Source organism: Harpia harpyja, chromosome 6 (assembly GCF_026419915.1).
Source record: "Harpia harpyja isolate bHarHar1 chromosome 6, bHarHar1 primary haplotype, whole genome shotgun sequence".
NCBI lineage: Eukaryota > Metazoa > Chordata > Aves > Accipitriformes > Accipitridae > Harpia > Harpia harpyja.
Window position 1 is genome coordinate 16223508 of NC_068945.1, and position 17998 is coordinate 16241505.

General features: G+C 39.6%; 1 protein-coding gene across 4 annotated transcripts in view; it reads right to left on the minus strand.

Annotated features, from left to right (window-relative positions):
- The window catches only part of CACNA1C (calcium voltage-gated channel subunit alpha1 C), a 498947-nt gene that overhangs the window by 153203 nt on the left and 327746 nt on the right, over positions 1-17998 (minus strand). For 3 of the 4 annotated variants that reach the window (XM_052789488.1, XM_052789485.1, XM_052789487.1), the window contains exon 8: positions 4171-4274. In XM_052789488.1, the coding sequence (XP_052645448.1) occupies positions 4171-4274 (104 nt within the window). Of the gene's footprint in view, positions 1-3691; positions 3796-4170; positions 4275-17998 lie in introns of all 4 variants that reach the window. The other variant, XM_052789484.1, reaches the window with a different exon arrangement.

The following is a 17998-nucleotide window of genomic DNA, read 5'->3' on the forward strand; positions in this document are numbered from 1 at the left end:
CAGTTCCTATTGCAAGCAGGTGTGCCCATTACCTCTGCCACCATCACAGCTGGCAATAAATGGTCATTGTTTGCAGTTTCAGCAGGGAGGTTAAGGATCAAATAAACTTTCTGATGGAAGTGCCATCTTGAGTTTGGAGGTGGCCTTCTCAAAAAAGATTGCACTATCATGTCAGGATAAGGTCGACAAAGGCTTGCAGAACCACCAAGCAATCTGTCTCTTTCCAGCGAACAAGAGAACATCAGTTTAAGAGTCAGTGAATCTGGTTGTTTTTACCAAAATTCAGTTTGCTTCACTTTCCTTTACTTCTCCTAGACAATTATAAGATACATCTGCCAATGGGAATACCAAAAAGCAGAGTATTCTGGAGAGGTGTTTTTTCTGTGTGAGGTTAGAGTGGGTCAAGATCATAAATATAAACACCCAGCTCCATCCTGTGCTGTTCCAGAAGAAAATTTCTCTTGCCCATGCTGATGATGGAATATAGGTAATTCTTTTCTATATCAGATCTCAATATGATTTCTCACATTTAGAGGAGTGATGGGAAGTGAGCAAAACAGCAGAATTCCAGCAGTTCAAAACTCTTGCTTACTACTAAAAGTGCAGCACAAGGCTTCAAACCCTGAGAAGTACATGAAGGAAAGGGAAGGGTTGGAACAGGGGACAGAAGACTAGGAAAAAGTCCTGAAAGATCACAAAAACTGCTCCAGGAGGAGCTACAACCACAGCCAGCCTCCCATTCACTCTGACCTCTTCTTTGGCAGTAAGAGCATCAAAAGCAGCCAACTGGGTTTTCCAGGATCCTCTCAAAGCAGAAGAAATGGCTGTTCTCCTGCCCTCCATTTGCCCTAGGCAACTGCTTGTTTGGTCTGTGTTCTGGGATTTGGATCACTGCTAGGTAAAATATAAAAGAAATGTGAATCTATATGCTTAGGCGTGCAGGTCTGAAAGTTGAACCAACATGACCATTTTTTTCCTCACTAACTGACTGAAACAGATAACACAGACATGAACATCTCTGATCTCAAGAGACCTTTAAGAGGGGCTTCACTGCTCACAGCAATGATGTGGAATCCTTTTGCTTAGGCTTGAGGAGGTCTACTGTGTGATCTGCTGACTAGATATTTCCTTTGGAATACATGAATTTTATATTTTGCTCAGTCAAGACAGGAAGAGGATTATAGCTCTACACATGAACACTCTGTCATACTATTTGACTGGCTTAGCATGTGACTAGTAAATTCACCAGAAGGACCATGAATGGATGACATACCTGAGGAGAAACAAATTACAAATGAGCTCTTTAGGCAGAGCAGAACTCAGCATTTGATTTTGCAGGTGCAATCAAGGTGTCTTTGTGAGTACAATTAATTACACTTATATATTCAGAAGTGATTAAAAAACCTAAGCTAATCTGTCATTGACAAAGTCTACCTGCACGACATGCTTGGTGAAGTTCCTTAAATAGATAAATGGGAAGAAAGGTGCCCAGAACAGATATACAAAGATGGCCAGGAATGCTGCTTTGTATCTACATAGAACAGACAGGTGGATCATCTACATAGATCGGACTAATAGCAATAGCAAGTGTCTAAAAAAAAAAAAGCTGAATCTGCAAAGTGAAGACACTTTGCAACTCAGCAGAATTTAGAACTGCTTTAGAAAGTTAATTGTTTAAGACCTGCTTATTTAGCCCCCCCCCCCCAAATTTGGAACACTTCTCCCATAATTTCTGTGTTTTTTCATGGATGCAAATTCTTGAGTTTCTTTTTACTTTTCTCCAGTTGGGAAAAATTTTGCAGAAACAGCGCAGCTGTCATAACACTGTGAACACAGCCAGAAAGAGTGACTCACAGCTTAAACAAGGTGAACTTCATCTTTGATTTCAGTTCTCTCTACAGATTGTTTCCATCTCTTACCACTAACTGTGGTGGTCTAGCTGCAGTACGTCAGGAGATGGAAGATCTAGACCCCAAAACACTTTCTTGAGTTGAAAAATGAAAGAGAGAGAAAATTCAATTTTTAATTATGTACAGGCACAAATCCAAGTGTAGGTAAATTGAATCAGCAGTGCTTCAATGGTATGCACTCCTCAGGGCTGGGCTCACAGGCACTGTTTATCCAATCAGATACTATATAATCTTTAACCACTGTCCTATATCATCCTTGAGTGCACCTCTGATACAACAGATCACTTTCTCTCTGTCAGCTGCTCATCATCCTCCACTACTGCTGACATTCTTACCTGCTGACTAGAGTATCCACCTGGAGAAACAAGGAGCTTACATTTTAAAATTGTACCCAGAGTATCACTCTCCAGATATCCAAACACAGACTATTGCCTGACACTTCATTACCGGGGATTTTTTCCTGCTCCCATTACTGCTTGGAAACCCTTCTCCTTGCAGCAGCTGTCTTAACAGCATGTCCCCTTCAACGGAGTAATGAAGATAGTAGTAATACCTCCTGTAGATCTGCTATTACCTGTCTCTTTGCAGGATGGCCAATGATGGATCTTCTTCTCTGGTCCTACTACTGCCCTTCCTATGTTGATGGCCCAAGTACTGAGGACATAATTTCTGTGAGGCATCAAGTCCTCTCTCCTGCTCAGAGATCATTTTCCCTCTCTTATGATCAAAAGACAGGGGACTTCAGAGCTGCCCACTCAGGCAACAGGTACAGGCTCTGACCAAATTCATTTAGAACTCATTAAAGGAGGCAGGATGTTAGAAACAAAGAAAAAGAGGATGCATAAAAGTCCTCATACCGTATTTATCCATGTACATAGAATGGCTGTAGGCACCCAGTCATGCCCAAATACAGAATTAGAAGCCTAATTCTAGGAGATCTTTTTTTAAAAATCTTGCGAGGAATGTTTGCTGTCTTGATTCCTCTAATTATGTGGCTCCCCAGGGGCAGTAATTTTTTTAACTACTGGGGACAATATCAATTATTTTTAATCAAAGCTACTAAAATGATGCTTTGCAGTGAGGGTTATACTGCAGAACTGAAATATAGCTAGATGTCTTAGGAATGCTTAAACACTAAAAGGAATTCTCCCACTTCTCTGTTCATCCTTAGAAAAGGTCAGAGGGAAATGATCTTTTCTCCCTGCATCATGCTAGGCTTGTAATCTGCACAATAGAGAAGATGTGCTTATTGAAGAATAAATGTGCCCAAGACACTCTCCAGGGAAAATAGTCTTCCATTAGGCTGTGCTTTAGAGACACTAAGCAATTTGAAAATTTCTCATGTGAGAAGACACAATTTGGCAGGAATCTCATCCCACAAATGTGAAGGGATTTGTCTCATGCTCTCATTCCTCCTTCAGTCCCACTGACTCTTCCAGAAATTTAACTATAATCCCCTTCTTCTATGGTGAATGGTATGCTTCACCCACAGGGGAGCATAGCATTGTCCTCTTCCCACAGAGTACAGGTAGAGGTTTTAGGTAGAGGAACATGTAATAGGGAAAGAGTTGTCTTGTATTCCTTTGGTTTAGTCAAAAGACTCCTTCCATGCCATTAGGAATGCCATATTTTGCTATTGGCACAGCAATAGCCTAGGCCTTCTAGTAAGGTTCTTGAGATCAACCCACCACTGCCCATTGTTTTGGTAACAAAAGAGTAGGAATAGAAATACAAATTTTTAAAAATAAACAATAATAAAACATTTTCCTGGTACTGCTTACCCGCTAAGTACACCGAGAACCAAGTTAAGTACAAAAAATGACCCTATGATGATTAGTGTAACAAAATAGATCCAGGGCCAGTCCCTTCCTATGGCATCATTGACCTGGAAGAGTGGAATGATAATTAGTGAGACAAGCTCAGATTCTGAGCACTGCAAGGCTCCAGCCAAAGAGATCCCAAGTCACCAGCAGTAAGATTTTCAATAGCCAGTTTTCTGGAAATTTATGACAGGTTGACATTAGAGATTTTGAATGCCCTGAGGTTGAATTTCTTTGTCAGAGAATAACACCTCTTTTGTTACCTGTACTGTTACTTGAAATGTTTGAATATTTTGTCAAAATATTTGAGAGCTGATGTGAAGTTTCCTTGGATTCAGATTTTTAATCCCTCTGAAAGAGTCCTGGTGACAGGGAAGAACCCTTATTATGGAGTCTTGCCCTGTAGCATTGGAAAAAGGACACCAAAACTGTCAGCTTACCCGCTCAACACACCAAGAACCAGATTTAGAACGAAAAAGGATCCAAAGATGACCAGACTGACAAAATACACCCATGGTAACTCATAGCCCATAGCGTCCTGCATCTGGAAAGACGAAGGAAAGTTAGAAGACAGAGAGGGAAAGCAGAAATGATTAGGCAAAGGAACAGATGGAAAGGTTTGTAAACAGAGCCTGTGGTTGGTTTACACATAATCATAGCAAGTGTTTCTGTATGTTCTTTCTGATGTGACTGCTCCTTTGCTTTTTTATTCTAGCTGTTTCCTTACAGGCAGTGGTTAATATAGGCTGAGATACAACCATGTGCCATATTGGCACTTCTTTGGATGGTCAAAGCTGTGGACTGTCACTTTCTGGAGTTAGAGCACCACAAGGGTCCGTCCGATGACTTCTAAATTTCTAACCACTGCACATACATATGACTCTCTGCTGCCAGTGAAAATATCGCTAGTTTTTGCTAAGCATTACCACAGTGTGTTGTCAGATCACGTTTACTTCCCATGTGTAGCTCAGGTACACGTACCTCAGAGAGAAGCATGTGGTAACTGTGAGCAAATACTGATCTTTCCCTGGCAATGCTCTGGTAATCTTCACAGTATACCACAATGAGGGCAGTAGCTGTTTTTGAGGAAGGTCCTTCCAAGGCCCACCATGTTCTGACCTGGTCAAGTGTTTTCTAAAGCTTTCTCACAAAATTCCTTTCTCTCCTTGAAGGATGAATCTCTTCAAAATGTGATTCTTACACAACTGAATACTCAGAGAATTTGAGACTGTAACTGAATGACATGAGCACAGAGGTCTAGCTTTCACACTACTACAAGCATCTGGAAATGAAGCAGGCAGACTATTGTTTTAGCACCAGAACCTCTAATTATGTGTAAAGCAACTCTAGAACATCATAAGATATTGTATATATTCTAAAAGCATCCGGTACATAAACACTATTTTATCTTTAAGTCTCCTTCAAAGTTCAAAATTTTGGAAAGTTGCTGGATACCTTAATAGAATCTCACTTTCATGATGGTATAAAAAAATTTCAGAGTCCCTTCTTCTTTACTTTTCATAAACACTTATCTCCTGAGCCAGACATAGCATCATTAAAGAACAGATGGTGGTTAACATTTTCAGGAGCACTAAAATGATTTATGAATGTAAATTGCAGACTTGAAAGTACCTAAAGGCATAAAACAGCCCAGGTTCCTTTGTTTTTCATGCTTTTGAAAACTTTATTGTATGTTGTCCTCTCCTTCCAGGAAAACGCTCTCTTCTTTGCAACCTAAGCATTTGTTATGATCACAGAAGAAATATTCTTCCATACATGGGCACTGAGACACACTTCAGGGGAGGATATCTGACTCAAGATTCATAACAACTCAGGAAAGGAATTTCAGACCTTCAGTAAGACAAGGCAGGAGAGTAACACTATTAAAATCAGTTCTTTGTGGATGGAAGTCCATTATCCATTTTTCTTTCAAAGTACAGTCACTAAATTCCTTGTCTGGCAATAGTCCACAGTCAATAGGCCGATCCAGAACTCTACCACAGGTCTCCTTCAGTTGCGACTGAAGTAGACTCAGTAAAAAATAAGCTCAAAATCTGCCTCTGTGAAAACAGTTCATCAGCTCCTTCCTCATAGGATTAATACATTTGGTGGTCAGAAGAGAGTACCTGAACATCTAACATTCCCTAAGCATATTAACCAGCTTCCCTTTTAATACTTTTGTAGAATAGCTCAGTTAGTTTATAAGTAATACTAATTATTCTTTATGTTTGCAAGCCACATTTCATCCCACATGACCAAAAAGTAGACACCTCTGGCGTAAAATACATCAGTGCTTTAAAGAGAACAAAACATCATAGTATATAAAGATGGAAGCAAATATTCACCTGAAATCACAGTGGAGATATCAGGCAGGCAAAATGTAACTGCCAAGCTGGAATTCAGTAAAGAAATGAGACATAACATCCCCTCTCTTCTACAAAGAATGCCACTATCTATATAAAGCAATCCACACCAAAAAATGACTATGGATAACTTTGAAAAACTGCTGTAAGAATTTACCAGTGCAGGCACAGTGATGACTCGACTTCCCTCTAATTAAGATAGATGGTGATTAAAAAAGCCTCAGCTGTATGGTATTTATCTATCGACAGGATTCTTTTGTCAGCTGGGAAAGTGGAACTTCTGAAAGCTGTGGTACAAGTGAATCCTAAATAACAAATGCCAGGTACAGGATTCAGGTGCATGTCCGGCTGTCTTTTGTACTGCTCTAGCACAAAGAAATTTCCAGATGGCAAGAAGCTTCCATCGTGGCCTGGTAAAGTATATAACTAGAGTATAGTGTACTCTGGCTATTCCCAATGCCTGCACAGTTGCGCAATGATTGTACCAGCTAGCATCGGCATAAAATGGACCTGCATTCTGGTACAGCAGAGCATTTGGAACTTCTCAGACTGAACGTTTAGGAGGTTAGCTTTTCATCTCCTTCTTATTGCCCAGACCTGTATGTAACAGAGAAGCTGAGAGGCAGAGACAGTGATAGCTTCTCAAGTGTAGAGAAACCACCAGTATTTGGCAGACAGCTGAGTCTGTGTCTCTGTCACTGGACTTCCTAGGTTTGGGGCTCTCAGGTCTCATCTTCTTTAGTAGAAGTTGAGATTATTCCACGCATTGTGGGACTGAGCCACAGGTGACAGGAACGTATGTTATGTGTTGATAGAACATTAGGTATTTAATAAATTATGTTAAAAACCCCTTTGACAAGGAAACAGTACACTGTGAGCTTACTATTTGCTCTTGAAAAACATCTGCAGGAGAAATGCAGAGATATAGGCTGTTTGGCAGAAGTTGGGGAAAAAAAAAGAAATAGACTTACTCAAAACAGTAACAGCAATGTATCAACATTTAAGAAACATTAAATTCTTGGCTAAGATTGTATCCTTCCAAATATCTGGAAATGCTTCCTCCAAAACAGAAGTATCCTAAAGTCCAGGATGGACTGTCCTAACTGAACAATGCTCCCATACAGATAATATTAAAAACCTTGCACCTGTGTTTGAGTGATACTGCTTCCTGGAGACTTATCATCATTCTGTGAATATGTAGCTATTAATCACGTGTGTATGCATACGCGTCCTGTTGACTGCAGCTGGAGGCTTTCACAGCAAGCGTAACTTAGGTGGTAGAGCTGATTTTTCCTAATTATGGTGTTGAAATGGAGAAGCTGCAGAGGGTCATAACAAGATCAGAAGAAGTGTTACCATTTGCACACTACTGAGGACAGAAAATGAGGTCTGCAATAGGTTACCTCTCTAGGATGGACAGTACAACTCCTGATACACAGTTCAGCTCTCTGGTCACTGAGTGCACTACTTCTCCCTGAGTGTTTACTATTAACCATATGAATCTCAACAGAAAGGTGGATCATCTTCCAAATTTACAGTTCTGAACAAAGATTATCAGCCAGTGTAGGTCTGAATTATAATATACCAGCTACAGCAGTCAAGGTGATTGCAACCTGATATCAACTTAAGCATGTATGGGACAATTGTTAGGTCAGCTGGAAGCACAGCATTGGTAGGAATCTGCAGATGGTCATTTATAGAAATAATTCCGCTTTCTGTGTCAAACTGCCTGACCTTTCACAGCTCACATCTGAACACTCACATCTCACTACTCTCAACAGTGAGAAAGTTGGCACGTTTCTGAACATTAATGCATCATCTCTCAGAGACCTCAGGGTTAAGGATCTTCGATTCCTTCTCATGATTTGCTACATACTCTCTCTGGCACTGTGGTGACATCATTTTGGCTCATTATGCTTCAGCTTTCCAATCTGCAAAGTGGGATACTACCTTGACTTACTGGGTACTGTCAAAGAAACCACTGAGCGTCATGACAAAAAGAGGGTATTTCAGCCTATTTGAGGTCTGATGGACCTTGTGTACTGGGGAAGACCTCTTCCTTTGCCAAGCATTCTTAACTGCTATCATGACTATAGCATTTCAATGTCCAGTTGAAGGCTTTTCTCTCAATGATACAGATAATCTCCTAGTAAAAACACCAGGATTTTTAATTCTGTAGTTTGCAGTTTCAGTAGGGGCCAAGGAATAAAAGTCTATTTATCTCTATAAATAGACCTTTGTGCCTATGTCTTCTGGTTCTTCAGAAGACATAGGTGAAGGCATATTGGTAAAGCCACAGGAGATATGCATGCCTTACTTGTTTAAAGATTTTTTTTCCCCAGGGATAATAGTCTTGCACATTTTGCAAGTACCTCATTCATTAAACAGACATCATAGTTCAAAGATAATGTTAGAGGCATATTATCTATTAACATAATGGTTGAGCATCACCAAGCATATAGTGGAGGTCTTTCAGTCACTTAATGGGAGGGGTAGACACAATTCACTGAATTTTGCTGACTTTACAATTCACACACCCACACCCTGACACTTTGTGCGAAATGTCTTTCAAAAATAACTGAAAGTTACAGGAAAAGTTTAATCCATCATAGAAGGGCAGCTGTCACTGGAATGCAGCAAGCTGAAGAAAAAAATTAAGTCTGTCTCGTTCAGTGCACAATACTGGAGAGCTGCAGCTTAATGGAAAGTAACTTAGCTAGGACACCAGGGCTAGGCTTCTATTTCTTGAATAAATTGCTAATTGATTTCTAATGACTATAGAATGTTATGATAGCTTTTTTTAAATACAAGTTAAGTGATTCAAGTATTCTGTAATGAAGTGTATAACCTTTCACAGAGTAACATTAATCAAGAAGAGCAGAGTACTCAGTAAAATTAAAGGGCAGTAAATCTGGAAATTTTGTGAAAGAAATGCTATTTTATGCAGCTATCTGTGGAATTCACTGCCTCAGGAAATTATCTAGCCAAATGTAATGGTTACGGCCAGTAGCAAGATCTCTAGTTGAAACCAGGTCTTTCTTGTAACAATATAAAATTGGAGAATATTGGGAGCAGGAGACAGCAGAAAGAAGAGGTAACACTTAATTTGTGCTGAATATATCTGCCTGCTTGAAGCCTTCATTTTGAAAACCATCTTTTTCAGGAAAAGTAGTTAAGCACCTTCATAACTTTAAGGATGCATAGAAGTGATTTCCTCAGCTTAGATCAAAGATCAAATGGTAGCCTACTTGCAGGCATAGCTCAGGTGATACATGAAGGGCCACGCATATACTAATGTGAGATTTAGATATTTATCATTGATAAATTACGAAGTAAAGAGGTTTGGATTAAAACATAAATTTTCCTTTTTCTCTCCCTCTTTCCTTCTCTTCCCATGAATATTTGGGTGAATGCACCTAATTCACACATATGCTCATGGAACTACAACTTTAAACTCTGCTTAAAAGTTACTAGAAACTTTTTTTAATAGGATGACGCACTGTTTTGTACTGTGAGGGAATAATGTTTTCTCCTAATTTTTTTACTCAGAACTCAGGTACAAAAACAATTAAAATAAACAGAGGATGGAACTTCACCCTTCACAGCTACAGCTGTGTTGACAACACCAAAGAAAAAAAAAATCTACATTATAGACAGTCAGTAAATCCTACATCTCAGGCAAGGGCTATGTGGCCTAGAAAGGAAAGTACTCCTACCCTTCCATTATTTCATTGGCTTCCATTATATCTTTGTGATGCTTTCATGATAGTTAAAGCTTTGCTTTGTTTCTGAAACCTCACAGACTGACTAAAATGCTTTGTATTCATACAGCCAAGGAACAAAAAAGGTCTCATAGAACCAATGTAACCCTTCAGAAGTAACTAAGGTGGGGTGAATTTCCTAGAAAGTGTCCGGATAAATTTGTCCAATGAAGAAGCAAAACTTTGAAAGATTCATTTTTCTACCTTTCCTCATGCTAGATGTATTACATCAGCAGAAATAGCTGAAGAACAAAATATTCATCCCAAATGAGAAAAAGGATATTGCTGGCAGTTCCTAAGAACATCCAACGAACAACTGTAACTGGCAATAGCATGATTTTTAAGGCTGCTTTGCAAACAAAAAAGAAACTATTTGTTCAATAAATCATTCTCTTCTGGTTAACTTCTCAACTGCAGAGTGATTTGGGCTTAAGAACACCTTGGCTCTGAAGTACTTGCAGTCCTTGCCTTGAAAGCTCTTGCTAGTAGTCAGAGCAGGCAGAGGACTTGTGATGTGAAGGTTTCACTCCTTTCTTTCTCTCAACTTCCTCTCCTTAGAGATCTAAGACATCTGACAACTGTCTCTTTAGCAGCCATGCACTTAAACAACTCATAGGTAGGTAACTGGACTGTGACTATCGAGACTGTGACACAAATAAACCAACCCCTAAATATGCAAAAAATTAGTATGTTTGGTTAGCTCTGGTAACAAATCCTGCACACTGCATTTTTCTCTGAGCTCTAAACAGTACACTGCTTATGTTATACTGTTTTTTTCATGTAATACTTGTGATAAATACATTAATTTTGCATTTTGCAACTTATTGTAAGCCCCACTGCTTACAATACTGCTTTTAACAAAGAAATGACTCATTGTTATTTCTAACTTTTTTACAAAAATATAAATGCTTAAAAGAAGCTCCAGAAAGATTTCAATGAGGTTACACAGAACTAAAGGTACAGTAAAAAAGGACACAGTACTAAAATTTACTTTCTAGGTATCTTACACTCCATAAGCACTTTTTCCAACCTGTGGGGCAAACTATGGGATTGCTTCTTTAGCTCTGAAATCCTGCACATCCTGATCTGCTGATTTGTTTGGAGCCTGAATGGTGTGAGGCTGGTGCATGTCATGTTAATATAGAAATGAAAAAAAGCACATTTTTACTTGAGAAATTCCTGGCTGGTCTCCACATACACCTCAAGTAAGTCTATACACAGCACATATCCATCTGACTTCACCATTCACAGAAGAAGCAAGAGAAGGATCATTTTTCCTATTACCCGTCATATATCCTTAAAGCTGGATTTAGACTTAGTGCATTATTATCCTAAGGATGAAGATTCCACCTTGCAGATCCTTCAATATTTAAAATCTAATTAGTTGTCTTTGCTTGCTTCGTTTTTAATCCAGTACTCATATGCGTGCATAATTTAAGGCATACGAATAATTCCATTGAAGTCAATGGTCAATATTATTGTTACCAGCAGAAATGGACTGATATGCATAAGTGCTTTGTTTGAATGTGATGGGGCACAGGACTGGGAGAAATATATGATAAGGAGCTCATTTTCTGAAATTCCCTGGGAAAAATTAGAAGTTTAGTGTACACAGTGACTAAAAAATGACAAAAAGATTTAAGCATTTCAGTCTAGACATTCTAGTGCATCATGAGAAGTATTATCATTATCTTGTCAACCTGAAATACTCTTTCAGCCTTCCTGAGTTTTTAAGACAGGTGATAAGGAGTTAGAATTTAAGGTCTCAGAGCTGACTAAAGGCAAAAGGACAGAGATGGGGGTAAAAAAATACGAAATTCCAAACCTTCTAATAAGCAAAAATATAAAAGCTAAAATAAACTAGACTTATGGACTTAGGAACAATGGAATAAAATTGCTTCTGAATGGCTTAAAATATAAGCAAAGGACTCCAGATGCCTTGTTCTTATTCTGGGTAGAATTTCCTTCTAAGCATCAACATCCTAATAGTCTTAAAGGGACTCCAAGCCACAGTTGCTCCTTATGATTGTTCTGAAATACTCCGCATTTTGTACCTGGCACTATCAGATGGATGCAAAGGAAAGACTGGAGAGTTCAGCCCAGCTTCAGTCTGAACTAATGACACTCAAAGGAAGGAGCAGCACTTGATCCATTGCTCCTGTTAAAAATTATGTTTTGACAATCACATTTCTTTCATTTCGAAGTACTGAAGGAGAAGGCAAATATTTAGCTCAGTTGTTCTCTCCAAGCACTTATTTTTAAGGCTCTTCTTACTGCATTACCTCAATTATGGAATTTTACAAATTCCCTATGTGCATTCTAGATGTACGTATAGACACCTATAACCTTTTTTCAGAGTGTCTTCATGAGAAAGGCAAGACAGAGCTGAAGACAAGTGCACAGGGATCACGAACCAAGGCAGAGAATGCTCCAGACAGCTTATTCTGCTACACGGTCACTGTAGGATAAAAGCAAATAACATAGGCAAGTTTCATCATACGTGGGCAGTGGGAAGAATAATAAGATTCCTATGTGTACCTTGGTTCCCCAATTGTCCCGTATGCTCTGTAGTGATGTAAGGAGCAAATTAAAATTCCACTCTAAGTTAGAAATATTGGCAATTTGTACAGAACTCTCTGCAGGAGATAAACGGAGCCATTAACTGAGAAAGGACTGCCTCGATGAGGACAACAGAAACATCAAGGGAAGAGATTAATTTGCAACAGAGAACCCTTGAGAAAGAATCAAAGAAACTGCATCAATGGAAGATGAGTCCAGAAGAGAGAAGGGAAAGGAGGCAGACAGATCCGAGATGATGGAGTCTGCAGAGGTTGCTTCTTCACCCCTGCTAACAAAGAATATGTTGAATCTGCTGTAAATGTCCTCACCCAAGTACACCTGCTCTGATCCAGGTGAACAGTAATTCCTGGTTTATTTTAGAAAAGCTTTTGGTATACCTATAGTTCATTGCTATGCTGCCTTATCTCCCTGACAAGAGGGTGAAGTCTCCAGAACAGACCAAGCTTCCCACATAGCACTATGGAGAAGACAAGTGAAAGCAGTGCTGGGCTCAACCTCAGAGTCATGACAGCACACACTCCTGCAAAAGATACACCTTGACTAGCTTGAACTTCTTGGGGAGACTGTGTAAAGGTGGGAGTCCTGCAGAAGAGCCCTACCAGGCTGCTGCAACTTGTGCAAGAACAAGGCTAGAGCGAAGGTCTAGAAGCACTACCTTATAACCATGTCAGCTGCTTGATGGCAAAGTGAAAACATGTAAAATAGCTGTTTGAGCTTCTCTGAAATTATACACAGTGGAATGCCATTTTGGTTATACGAACTCCCTTCAATGAAGAACACATAAAAGATGTGAAGTAAACTGTATTTGCTCTTTGTTGCATACAGTATGCGGGAAGTGCATTGCTACCAGTAGAATTTGCCAAGCTTATTTCTTTGTAACAGCACTGAGTCATGTTTTCATCACTCAGTAAATACTGGCCCCACCTTTTCAAGGACATGCACGCTTTCTCAGCTGGGAAAGACTGTATAAAGTCTGAGACATATAAAACCCCCCAAATTTCAACTACCTAGCCCCAGATTACTGATACTGTATGCTGACACTGAATCCTTCCACTGTGTTTTTTTAGCCCCCAGTATATAATCACTGGACTCCACAACATTATTACATTCTTTGGTAAAGTTCTATGTTCATATCTGAGCTGTTTCAGTTTGGGTGCACATTGTTTTTTTGCAGTCAGCTGTTCTTTAACAGAATGAGCTATTATGGGAAATATAAGGTCTCTGTCTGAGAGCGGGAAGAGAATTAAAACTTGAATTCAAATGCCAGCAGGTCAAAATGTCTGTGGCACACAAGGATTGAGCTGAACTGTTTTTCTACTGCAAGCTCTTCCTGTTGAAATTGCTTACTGATCCCATACTTCTACAGCACAGTAGTTTGTGCTTGCTGGAGGGTAGGGGTGCAATATTGACTTGTGTGTTTACTACTGTCTTAATTAAATCTGTAATTTTCAATAGCCTTCACCCACGTTTCCTGTATAACTTCAACTGATGGCAAAGGCCACTGGCATTTGACTTCACACTTTTCATTTCAAAATAGAGGAAAAAAAGTTAGGCTCTCCCTTGACTTAAAGGAAACAGCAGTGTTGCTGGGGTTTGTTTTCACAAAGTTGCAACATTTATTAGGGCTAGTAATGTTTCAAAGGGACATGGATTACCATGGCAAAACAACTATCTGAAAAGTGAATTTTGCTGACAAAATCTCAGCATATTAAATTTTGTTAGTGCAAGTACCACTGCAGAATTCCTATAGTCAACTATACCAGGGGAAGGAAAACAGAAATAATCAGGAAGTTGCACCTCCTCCTATCCTACCTGTACTCTTTGTGCTTTCTTGTGGGACTTCTCTGTTTTTCTGTGAAAACTGGAGGGGGCTACGTACCTCTGCAGCATGTTTGGCCATGCAGGGATTCTGAACTCCCACTGAAAACATTAGTTACACAGCGAGAATTCCTTACATCAAAGACAAATTCTGAGCTCCAATAAGCCTCCTGCTTTGCCACCTCACTCTCTTTCTCCAGGATTAATACACAAAAGAGAAAAAAAAAATTAAATGTATTTCATTTCAGTTTAGCATAGACCATGTCACCCAAAAGTGAAATATTGAAATACATTTAGAATCGTAGAATCATAGAATGGTTTGGGTTGGAAGGGACCTTAAAGACCATCTAGTTCCAAAGCCCCTGCCATGGGCAGGGACACCTTCCACTAGACCAGGTTGTTCAAAGTCCCATCCAACCTGTCTTGAACACTTCCAGGGATGGGGCATCCACAACCTCTCTCTTCTTCCTTACATGTAATCTAAATCTACCCTCTTTCAGTTTAAAGCCATCACCATTTGCTGCCAAGTGATAAAGCAACTCACATTCTAGAGTGTGCTGGAACTGTTGCACTTTGAGGATGCAAATAATTCCCTATAAACTATTCCCTCAAAAGTTTTTTGATGGTTTGGGGTTTTTTTGTTTTTTTTTTTTTTTTTTTAATGGTGGCTCGGGTCACTCTCTGCATTAAGGCTGTGTCATACAGACCATCTGGGAAAGAACAGGCCATACACTGACCCAGGCAGAGCTCTTGAAGACACTAGGCCCAGACTGAGCAGGTCTTCAGGACTTTCCACAAACATAGCCTAGAGGCCAGTATGCCAAGCCCTTGCTCTTGATCCATTCTGCTTGTTGATATAGATGATGACTGGCAGATTATTTTCCCTACCTCTTCCCTACCCACCAGCTAACATCAATAGTGACATTACTTTTGCCTTCTTATTACACTACTCTTCCTGATTCCTGAACAGTAGATCTACTTAGAGGAGATTCATGTCATTGATCTATCTGCAGTGTTCTGCCAAAGTCAGGTCCCTATACAGGTAACAGCACCCATTAAAGTTTTCACATGACCAATTACATGAGTGGGTTAGCTTGTTGGGTGAATTTGCAATTTGCAGAAATGCCATGTAGTGACCTCAAAAATTATTTGGACTTGTGTGACTTAATCAGGATTTGAATTCAGGCCTCCAGAGGCAAAAGTCAGAGCTTTACACGAGTTGCTTGTTCCCATGTAAGTGTGTATAGCTTTTTTCCCTTTAAAAGAAAAAGGTTGATCTTTGAAAAAGTCATCCAAAAGCCCAAAGGCTATTTAGCCACAGGGCTGATAGTTCTTTCATTAGAGCTACTGCAGCAGTTCCATCTCTTACTGCTACTCAGTTATTTAAAAACCTTTTCATCTTTTAAAGGCTTTGGATATTCACTCCAAAAGAATAAAGTGCTGATTTCAAGCACGAAAATATCCCCTAGGATGGTGGGTTTCCAAATCTAAAGATTTCATTTCATCTTAGAATTCTGGGCTATCCCTTCCTCTCTCTGCTTATTTTGTATTTACATTTGCATGGCTGATTATCCAGAAAGGATTTTCTGCCTGTTTTACTGTATTGCTGTTTTATAACTGCTTCTATTTATCTCAGTGCAGACTGATAGCAAATTCTACCACAAGTATATCAGAACAGCACTGATTGCTGCATGCACAGGAATACACAAGCACATACTGTTCATTGATTTACATAGTCAATTAAGTCCTTAAAAATAAAGATAATGAAAAACAGTACTGTAAGCTGTAGATAATCACTGCCTTCTTTAATAAGTGGAGGCATGACTGTCAATTCTTTTTTTGCACTTGATCAGTATATCCCAGTTTCCTTTGTAGCCAGTTCCCAATCTATGATATTCCTAGAAATCCATTCTACATTTTAAATGCTGAATCCAGTTTTCAATTGTGAAATCACACCCAAAATTCTCAAATAAAATGTACAATATCTAGAACTCATAGCACACAGCTAATAAACCTTCATCTGATAGACACACTAGCCACTCATGGATATTGTATAAGCACTAGAGGTTCACTGGAGAAACAACTATCAAAGAGCCTGAATGAAGTGCAACTGCATTATTGGCAGACAAGACTGCCCCTTCTCTTTTTCTTGTGAGTCTGAGTTCTGTGGTAAATATTCCTCTGATTGAGTCCTAAACCCTTCATTTTCTACTTCTGGTCACTTTGTATCTTTACGGAGATGTGCCCAGTATTGTTTTTAGACCTCCAATTTGGGTGCAGTGCAGAAGATTGGAGTTAGAAGGAGACAGTTCTAGAGGAGGTCATAGGTGCAGCTAAACTATACGCTTATGATGGTATGACCACCCATCATACTGAGCCCTCAAGCCCTGCTCAGGCAGAAATCCCACTGAAATCAATGAATAAAGCCAGTATCAGTGGACCAATTCTCTTTGCAGGCAGGAAAGACTTATTATTCACAGTAAGATTGGTGAGGGTTTAGTTGTATTGCCCTTTGTCTTGAAAACAAGATGTTGAAACAAATTAAACTCAAATTAAACATGAGTTTTAGAAATAGTTCTAGAGCCACCATTTGTGTTCCGACCTTGGGCATATTCCCCTGTCTTTTTCTTTCCCAGGGCCTAGACAATGAACCAAAGTCAGTTCTTTGTGAATTTGTCTAGCAGATATGGGTCCAAACTGAACAACTCTGAAGATGATTGTTTCAGCAAGCAATGATCATCAGTTCTTGAAAAACTGGTAGTAGGGCCCAAGCAGTGCACCCACAGAGGCCCTCAAAATCCTAAGTCCTATATAAGTGTCCCAGTAGCTTAGCTCTTAATTTTATAGCTCTGGGATAAAAGATTAAAGTTAAGAAAGGTCTCTGTGGTGATTAGACAGCGGCAATTAGGAAACAGTCTAAAGAAGAACAAAAGAAGAAAGAATAGAGAAAGGGCAACAGAAATACAGGGCTATCAAAGAGGTCCTTCCCACGCAGGAGCACTGGGCAGAGGGTCTCCATTAACACCTCCCCATAACCAACCCGAAGAAGCTTATTTTTAATGGAGAGTTTCTTTCCATATAGAGGAAGAGGACTGAGAGGTCCAAAGTTGAGGTCTGAAGGGCTCATGAAAACTTCATTTCACACAATAAGTGCCTATTTTGCATTGAACAAACATTCAGCAGCAGGTTTTTGTGGCAGGTGGCAACGAACAAGTCACTGCTGTTACTTTCAAGGCAGCAGTACAAGCAACCAAGACAGTTGCACGTGTAGTTGTTCATGAGAAAAAGGAAAACAGATTTAGGTCAGCATTTATGCAAATTAAGTGTGGACACTGCTTTTTCAGTGCATGAATGCTGTGGCCCTTCAGTGCTCTGAACTATGGGCCCTCTCCCCTTACCCACCACTATTACAGCAGATGGAGATGAAATAACCTCTGCAATCACAGAGATGGGTTGCTCATACTTGTGTGCTTATTCTTTGTAAATTTTTCACATCCATGCAAATCCCTGCCGAAAAGATGATTAAAAAACCTCAACCCCACAACAATAAAAGCCCAGCATTTTCTTGGAGGGGTGGGGGCGGACGGGGAATAAACACCATGGAAACATGTAGACAGATATATTCTTAGAATCAGATCATTCTCTTGTGTGGAAAGCCTTACTAATTCAAGCCTAAGTGCTGCAAGAATAAAGGGTTAGAAGGAAAAACACAGCTGGTGAAAATTGGGGGTTGCAGCTCTGCGTTT